The sequence below is a fragment of the Macadamia integrifolia genome, chromosome 2 (genome assembly GCF_013358625.1).
Source record: "Macadamia integrifolia cultivar HAES 741 chromosome 2, SCU_Mint_v3, whole genome shotgun sequence".
In the NCBI taxonomy this organism is placed as follows: Eukaryota; Viridiplantae; Streptophyta; class Magnoliopsida; order Proteales; family Proteaceae; genus Macadamia; species Macadamia integrifolia.
In genome coordinates this window covers 33,783,609-33,792,949 of record NC_056558.1, presented here as the reverse complement: position 1 = coordinate 33,792,949, position 9,341 = coordinate 33,783,609, and the positions used below count along the sequence as shown (strand labels likewise).

The 9,341-nt window shown below is 34.6% G+C and overlaps 1 protein-coding gene across 1 annotated transcript; it reads left to right on the top strand.

The window, feature by feature from the left end:
• Positions 1–4,808: 4,808 nt before the first annotated feature.
• Positions 4,809–7,143, top strand: LOC122060740 (cytochrome b-c1 complex subunit 7-2, mitochondrial-like). Its single transcript, XM_042623846.1, has 3 exons — positions 4,809–5,023; positions 5,120–5,277; positions 7,002–7,143. Exons 1-3 carry the CDS (start codon positions 4,927–4,929, stop codon positions 7,095–7,097), a joined length of 351 nt encoding a protein of 116 aa, XP_042479780.1. The 5' UTR covers positions 4,809–4,926; the 3' UTR covers positions 7,098–7,143.
• Positions 7,144–9,341: the final 2,198 nt, after the last annotated feature.

The window sequence follows — 9,341 nt, the reverse complement described above, 5'->3', positions numbered from 1 at the left end:
GGTTGACACTCTAGTTATGTTTAATGGTTAGTGATGTAATATTGGTTTTAATTTTATTGATGTTACATACATTAATTAAATATTGAATGGATTATTCTTCCTTGAGTTGAACCATTAAACTGAATGTCTTTAAAAGTGGCTTAAGAATATGAAGATCTACATTTGCCTCAAATACCTAGTTTTCTATACTAGGAAAACCAAACCAATAGTTTGGTATTATGCTTTTAAAGCAAAGATTTTTGCCCTAAAAGGTATTGGACAGTTGATCAATGGCAATAGTGTGGATGAGGCTTTCATGACTATGACCATAGGTTATAGGTTTATTTAATGTGTTATTTTTGTATTCCGATTTGATCAATTCGAATTGATTGGGTTAGATTAGTATCGGTTTTGATCAATCCAATACTAAGTTCTGAAACACTGTCATTGTTCTTTGAAAACCTATTTATGAACATTAATTGATAAATGTTTGGTTTTCTCTTATTTTTGGGCTTATGTGAACAAGTTTATATGTATGTCACATTTAAAGAATTGTGTTCTCCAATAAATGGATTAATTTATGACTGGTCGAACCAAGTGGGAGGATAGAAGTATGGATCTTAAGCTATTTTATGTGGCTCGACTAGTGGGAAGAAAAATTTGATATATTAAGTTGCTAGTGGAAGGATGTTACTAGTAGAAGGTCAGTATACTAGGTTGCTAGTGGGAGAATAAATTCAGTGTACTATATTGTTTTTCATGCAAAAGAACTATTTTGAGTTTTGCATTGATTTATTATTATCATGATATTAAAGAATTATTTATGGCTGAAATATATAGTAAATTCATATTCATGTCATTTTATACTTGTATGTTTTATTTGAAACACCATATGATGGACAAATATGTTAGAATTAAACTGGGTGTGAGCTTCCGCACATTTTATGCTACACAGTATATTTCTAGGAAGCTATGAAATGATTGAATGGAATCCACCAAAGTGGCACATCCTATTCTTTCATAGTTTTTTCAAGCGCAGTAAAGTTGGTGACATTTGCCCAAAGATGATGTCACCCAAGTTAAAGAAAATACATGCATGGAAATAACTATAACTTAGAGGTTTTTAAGCCCATATGTGATAAAAATAATTATATTTTCACAGTAAACTTAGATTTACCAGAGGACCAGTGTATTCTTAGTCTAAAGGATAGGAATGTAGTTACGGTTATGACTCTTGTATGTTTTATCTGCTAGATGTATATTTATTATGTAATGTATCTGCTAGATGTATATATTAAATTTTTTAGCCCGATTATTAGGTATGTATATTTCATACATGAGGTTTTTAGGGTTACTTGATCTGGTTTTAGCTCTCAAGGAACCCAAACAGGTATTGTTGTTGATCAAAGCACAATCGAAGGAAAATATGAACAATTTTGTTACCATATTAAGTTTATAATGATTTTGAAGTAATTTTAGAATGATTTTGTCTTAAATCTTGTTCTCTAAATTATTTATGTACATTTATGCTTCATTTATTTGTGTTGTCCCTAGTTGATTAAGAAACACATTAAAGCATACACTTCTGTACACATATTCATCTCAAATGTGAAAAACTTGATAGGAATGAGTGAAACCCACCAAAGTGGTATATTCAGTTCAATTGTGCATTTTCTAAAGTAAATGTGACATTTGCCCAAAAGTGGTGTCACCTAAGTTTATCGATAAAGTACTCAAGAGCCATGTTTTCTGACATTGGTATTATTGAGGTTTTTGATATGCTTGGTTGTGAGAGTTTTATGATTTTATTTAACCAAATATATCATGGTAGCGACAACCAAAGTTTAAAGATGGTAAAAGTCAAAGTTTAAAGTTGTGCCTGCTAAGGTTTATTGGCAGTGCTTAGCCAAAGTAATTGACGATAAGTCAAGGTAATTGATGATATTTTGTCAGAATTTGTGATGTATGGCTATATTTAGCCTAAGTCCAAAGAAGTGGTGGTTTACCACAGGAGGTTTGCCAAAGGTTGTGATTTATGGTGGTATTTAACATAATTCTATGATAGTGGTGATTAACCACAGACGATTTGTCAAAGTCTGTGATTTATGGTGATATTTAACCTAAATCTATGGAAGTGGCAGTTAGCCATAGGCAGTATGCGAAAGTAAGATATTAATTCAAGAAAATGGCAGTTTGTCAAGTATTGATTAATATCAAAGTTTTCTACCTGTGAGGTTTTCAAGGTAAAGATCAGCCTAGGACCTATAAAGAAATGTATATTTCATGTGATCACAGGTATGATATCAATTCCTTATATATATATATATATATGTGTGTGTGTGTGTTTCCAGGCAATTTGGATTGATAGTTTTCTATTGTTTATAACATTAGATAGTTATATGTCGTATATTGAGGTGTATTTTCTACTATTATTCAACAGTAGAGATTATTGATTGAATCAAAGTTTGTTTAAGTGGTTTTCAGTCTTGGGATTATTTGGCCTGGTGTCAATGGAAAGACATCAGTATCAGCGTAGCCCAAGTGGGAGATTATTAGAATTTTTATGTGGGCTTAACTTATACGAATTGATCTATTGGGTCCAAGCAATAATAGATCCACTCTAATTAGGAAACTCCTAGCTCTTTCTATTGTGAGAGTGGAATAGGGTTTTAAGGATTCTATTATAAATAGAATATTGATGGTCCCTGCAGCCATTACTTTAATGCCTTATTGGTTTTGGAAACATGACTTTCTCACAAGAGCAAGTGCACAGAAAGAAAGAAAATCATAGAGTAAGAGGCTGCAGAAGATCTTAGTAGAAGGACTCTACTTGTATAGTTCGTCATTGTCATCTTCATGGGAGTAATGTTTAACCACATGGGACAGAGGTTCATGATCTGTGCACATAGGGCTTCTAAACTTACATAGGTACTTCTCTATTCACATTTATGGTTTATGTCATGGATGTCCCATTGATTACATATATATATATATATATATAGTAAATCTATATGGTTATGTATTTTAAGATGTGAGCACTTTATTGTTTTTAGTTTAGGGATTACACCTATGATTAATCTTTTATGATTGGTTGATGATTCTTGTATTCTAAACACTATAGAATTATTCATATGTTTAATATGGTAAAGGATCTCCAACACTAACTGATTCATCAGATTCAAGGAGAAGAAAAGATCAAAACACTGGTCAAAGCTCATAAAAGAAGCAAACCTTTGCATAAGTAGAATACCTTTAATTAATATCAAATGTCATCTGTTGATTTTATATTTTCAAATTGTTTAGTGAGGTCTGTTTTACTTTAGGTTCTCTTTGCTTTTTGGTTTGATTTCTATTTGTATTTATTTAACGTATTTCTATTTTTACAAGTGTTTGGTATAATTTATAGTACCTATTTTTTATTTATAATAAATTAGAATAAATCACAAATCACAAATTACTCTCAAACTATTTGTGATTTATGGCAACAAATCATTTATGTTGATTTTTGCTACCTTAAATGAGCATGTGTGCTAAACTACTCAAAATCAATGGTAAATAGGTAACTTTAGTGTGTTTTATACTTTTCCAATAAAAAACCTCAAATCTTATAACCTCTCTCAATTGAAGCTCAAAGCTAAAGGTAAAAATTGAAACCTATTTTCTCATTATATAATCTATTTTATAAATAGTAACCAAACGAATACCATTTGTGGTCCATAATTTATTGTAACAAATAATTTCTAAAAGATAGTTAATAAATATAAATAAAAATCATACTAAAGAGAGCCTTAGTTTTTTGAGCCTATTTATCTTCTTTTAGGTCTGTCTAAATAGGGGTGTAATTGCCATTTTTATGAATTTTTTTTTTTTTTCATTCTTTATACAATATATTTACCTATAAAAAAAAGTTTGGAAAATTCCAAACCTTCTTTAAATCTACCAAAACACAATTCTCAACCAACAAATTAGAAAAGATAGCGAGCAACCAGTTGGGTAGTCAAAACCTCATTTTGAGATAGAGAAGAAGACGATGATGTCTTGAACCGGAGCCAATTCAGTCTAATACTAACAATTAATCCAGCAACTGAGTGAAAGAAAATAGAAGAAATTAAAGATTAGTTCCAATCTCTATTAATCAGAAGGTCACATCCTATTTACCACAAAAATAAATAAATAAATAAAAGATCACATACTCTATTATACAAAAGGAAAGAAGAGAGATTTTATAACATGGAGGGAATCTTGAAAAGAAGGAAGCCATGATCCTTCCGCATGGAAACTCTTTGCCCATTCCCAATTTGGCAATAAACTAGTTTTGACTAGTCAAACCTGCCAAAACAATATTCTTGAGTTCAATAACTGTGGCTTAACATAAACAAATTTCAGGGGTTGGATTAAGTGGTGGAATTAATGGGGTTGAGGTTGATAAGGATTTCTATATGTTATGATGATATTGAAACCATAACGAAATTGATATTGTGAACTTAATCCCTGTGCACATCGACTTTGCATTTTTTTTTTTTTTTTTTTTTTTTTTTTTTTCTTTTGAGGGTGTTTTAAGATGGATGGGAATCCTACATCACGCGATACACCGCAGATCCAAAGGCTGGGAACACTTTGGGTTGCTTGCTTCTACCTTGGGCTGTGTGTCTGAAGAAGTTCTCAGCCCTTGGATCTGGGCTACGTGATGTAATCCGCTATAAAAGGAGCCCGATCAGACATGCCACCACAAACAGGCCCAACCAAAAGTTATACGCTAGGCCCAATGTGCATCGAATTGGCCCACGACTGGAAGGAAATTGATATTTCGTGGTGGGTTGAGGCCATTGGGTGAATCTTCCAGGGGAGTGGTAAGCCAGAGAAGGGTATTGGTCAAGCGAGAGCGGGAGCGAGAGCGCGAGAAGGTTTCCTGCAGAGAGAGAGAGAGAGAGAGGGAGGTTTGCATTCATGGCGTCGTCTCTGTTGCAATCCTTCATAAATCCAAGGAAGAACTGGCTCGCTGCACTACATATGAAAACTCTTTCAAAACGTCTGAGAAAATACGGTAAGATTTTCTTCAAACCGTTGCCTTTTTTTGTCCTTAAATTCACATTTCTACTGTTTCTCTGGTGTTGAATTGATGTTCTCGTGGATCTTATAGGGCTCAGATATGACGACCTTTATGATCCATTGTACGATCTGGACATCAAGGAAGCACTAACACGCCTCCCTCGTGAAATTGTCGACGCGAGGAATGCACGACTGAAGCGCGCCCTTGATCTCTCCATGAAACACGAGTACCTTCCCGAGGATGTACAGGTTCTATTCTTCTTCTTCTTCCTAATATTTTTTGGATCTCATAATTTATTTCCGTTTATAAATGTTTTAGCTTCCTCTTTCTCAGTTTGTTCGGTTTTGTTGGGCTGCTGTTGTGAATTGTGATACTGGTTGCCTCCTTGATCATATTTGAATCTTCTTTGTTGACTATGAAACTCTGGAATCAACAAATAGTTGAAATAATGTAAAATTATCAACTTTTTGTCGACTTCAAGGTGAATATAAATGAGAAATGAATATTCTATATTTTATTCTAAATTCTGACAAACTTTAAAGAAATATTATGTTTTTTATTCTATTTTTTAACCTATTTTACTCTAAAGAAAAATGGGTGGCGCCTGGATTTGTATTTTCTGTTTCTTTTTGGGTGAATGGATAATATATTAAACAAGAAAGAAAAGAAAAGAAATGCAAGCCCAAGGCAGAACAAGGGGAGAACCCTAACAAAAGAAGTCAGGGTAAAATAACAAAAACTGGGGGAGGTGGAAACAACAATAAGGGCGGATACATCAAAACCCAGAGGGGCAGGGCGGGGGTGGTGTGGGGAGAAAAAATATCCAACAAAAACTCCCAACACAGTTATTTTTCTGTTATTACACTGCTTCTGAATAAAAAAGCAGTTATATGCTATCATTATAGGAACAGAGACCATGTCAATCCACACCAAATCCCTTACAAAACCGATGTGGGATCAATCCTCATATGACTAGCACATGATAGGTGGGCTGTCAGGCTATTGTAGAGAAGGGTGACTTTATATACTGATTCCAGAACTAGGCTTGTGTTGTTGATTGAAGTTTGGTGGGGGAATTATATTCTCCTCAGATTTTCTGAGGAAAGAACAGCAACGCCACTCTGTTCTTGAGTTGACAACTATTCTCTATTGTTAGTATGAAACTAACTACAGCATTATAATAGAACTAAACTAAGTTGGATGAAATTTCCTTACTCATTAAGAGGATGCATTTTTAGGTTTGCTTAGGCCTCCAAACTAGTGTCTCGCTCTTTGAACTTTTGCTATCTTTTCTTGGTTGGTGCACTCATCTAGTTTTGGTTGTTTGAATATATAATTGATTTTACTAACATTTCAGATCCCTTATTCCTATTTATTTAATACCAAACACCACCTGCTCTTGAAGTTATTTTTCTTCCTTATGTTTGGTTGGGCCCTAAGCATAATTTTGCTGGGCTAAGTACTGATAATCTGGGGAGAACTTTATCTCCACCTCCAGATTGAATTTTTATGCAAGGGGTATTCATGTGAAAGTATTCCCAGGATTTATACACCCTATTGTGCTGCTATGCCTTCATATAGTAGAATGAAATCCGTTTATCATCATTATATAAATAGGGAAGAGAAAGCAATATACATTTCGCTGTGAATCTGAAGCTTGAGTTTGGGTTGCAGCTTGCAATTCCCACAGTGAATTTGTTCACCTTCTGATTAGATTGTATTTTCTATTTCCTATATGGTCAAAGATAAACCATGTTACCTATGAGTAGCTATATTCTTACTTTCCCTTACATTGCAAGCATTTGAAATTTCCTACTGGATTTGTTATGGCGCAATATCTATGCCATGATTACCAGTGTTGTTGGTTGTCTGTTTTATTACTGTTTCTCTTACACGAAGGTCAAAGATTCTTCTTGAATCCTTAATGTGCAGTTCCTGTATTTCTTAACTTGTGTATTCTCATTCTTTACAGGCAATGCAGACACCATTTAGGAGCTATCTTCAAGATATGCTGGCTCTTGTAAGTGGTCCTCAAAATCAAATTGTATTTCTGCCCTGTTTTGAATAGTTGCCTTATTTTTTGCTTTTCAGCTGTGAGCTTTATTATTTCCATTGCTACTGAGTTTCTTATTTTCTTTGTCTATAATTTTATCATTCAAGCAAAGTTTGTCATTTAATACTTCATTATTATGTCTATCATTTAATCAAAGATAAATTGCATGTGAATGAAACTTGTTTGACTACCATTCACACTAAGGTGCTATCCACTGCAGTGGCTCTTGAGGTCTAAGTACTGGAGATTAAATTCAAATAGAGATTCCTTCTTGCAGTAATGGGATGAAATGAAAACATATAATTAAGGCATCAGCAGAACAAGAATGAGAAGGCACAGAGCCAATGTGCTTGGCAAGAAAGTAGTGCCTTGATTTTTCTTGTCAGCAGTGTCATTTTAGCTGCAGTGAAGTGTCATGAAAATAAGGATTAGGAGTCCACACCTTCCTTTAAGAAATTTTCCTTTCTCTACTATTTTGGTTTCCTTATTGTCTTGTTTTTCTGTTCTACGGAAAAGAAAATGATAGCAGATAGATCGGTAAATCGTAGAATAGGATGACATACCATTGCATGGAATCTTTTTTTTTTTTCCTTATAATATGTCCTCTTGAGGGGGCCCTTTCCTATTTATTCTTGTGGTTCTCAATATGGTTTTCACATTTTCCTAGGGAGAACAGTTATGCTTAAACAGTTTGTGTGTTTAGTGTTTATGCCAGGAATATAAATGAAAAAACTATCATAAACATGACTCGTGCATTTAATGAAGTTCATGTTGTGTTTGGATTAGAGGGCAGGCCTTGGCCAAATGGTAAGATTGCTCCATTGTGACCTAGTGGTCATGGGTTTGAGTCAAATATAGCTTCTCCATGAAGCTGGGGTTTGCTGTGTGCATTTTGACCCCACCCCCCCTTTTTGTTGTGTTTGGATTAGCACTATGTATGAAAGCATTAGAAATATGGTCATCTTGATCCAGGTTACCTGCACAAGTTAAGACAAGGGTCACTGGTAATGCAGATTGATCAGAGTATCTCCTGGTGGTGGTATTTTATTTTATTTTATTTATTTATTTATTTTTAATAATATAGAAGGAAAGAGATTGCTAGTAATGGAGCCACAAGGATAGAGAAGAAAGGGAATTGCAAGGATAAGGGGAAGGGAGAAGTTGTGGGGACTAGAGAGAGAGGAGAGAGAACATAAGAGAAAAGAAGAAACCATGTATAGGATACCAAACCTGTATGCTAAGCTCAACAGCTCTAAAACTCTTTAAAAGAACTCATATTTTCCTGAATTGACTCATAAAAGGACTCCTAATCACTCTAACACACTGAAAATAGAACTCTATCTAACTATTAAGTATCCTAATCTAACCTAAATACTTACAACTCAGCCTTCTCTACTCTCTGTGTTCTCTACTCCCTGCTCTCATTGTTTTTAGTTTTCTTATTCAAGTTGTAACTGTCCCGGCAGCCTCCTGCCTTTCTTTTTTTTATAGGTAGGGGAGGGAAGTAGGTAACAGCTAGGAGGCTCAAACTTGAGACCTCTTGGTGAGCATGGGATTTTTGCACACCACAATTCACCAACTACACTAGGTAGTTATTGTTAGCCTCCGACGTTGTTTGAGGCTCTGATACTAATTAATATAGATTGATCAGAGAATCTGTTGGTGGTGTAATGCAGGAGTAGATTACAAGTAACTAACTCCACAATTTATAACCCCAAACAATACAAATAGGAGTAAGAAACAAAGAAATAATACCATCAAATAAATCCCTAAGGATACAATACTCATATAGGAGCGAAATCAGCCCAAACCCAACCCGATAGGAGAGAGAAAGATTTGTTATAGAGCTAAAGAGAAAGAGGTGCGGCCAGGGCTGTAGGAGTCCGATTGAGTTGCACTCTTGGGCGTAGATAGTCCCTAGGGAGGGTACAAAAACCCCTAAAGTTGAGAGGATTCTGATAGCTGGTTGTGAAGTTACAAGCTTTCTTGATTTTCTGACTTAGGAGAGAAAACTGAGAAGAACCTTCAATAACAGTAGTTGAATGCTTCCAACAGTGACTAGGTAAGGATCGTGGGACCCTTATGAGGCCTGGAATACCCTGATTGAAGACCTGGCTGAACAGAGTACAGAAGACAGAAAGAGAGGAGATCGATCTCTCTCCTATTCCCACTAGGATTGCTGATCAGTTCTGATTTCTGCAGACTTTTATCAGTATCTAAATTATATCTCTTGAATGTTACAGCAAATAAAAAAAAAAA

Bases quoted from the DNA above. Each gene is read 5' to 3' on its own strand.
- LOC122060740 (XM_042623846.1), top strand. From the start codon at position 4,927: ATGGCGTCGTCTCTGTTGCAATCCTTCATAAATCCAAGGAAGAACTGG. The intron at 5,024-5,119 runs GTAAGATTTTCT...TGGATCTTATAG, and splicing joins AAAACGTCTGAGAAAATACG to GGCTCAGATATGACGACCTT. The intron at 5,278-7,001 runs GTTCTATTCTTC...CATTCTTTACAG, and splicing joins ACCTTCCCGAGGATGTACAG to GCAATGCAGACACCATTTAG.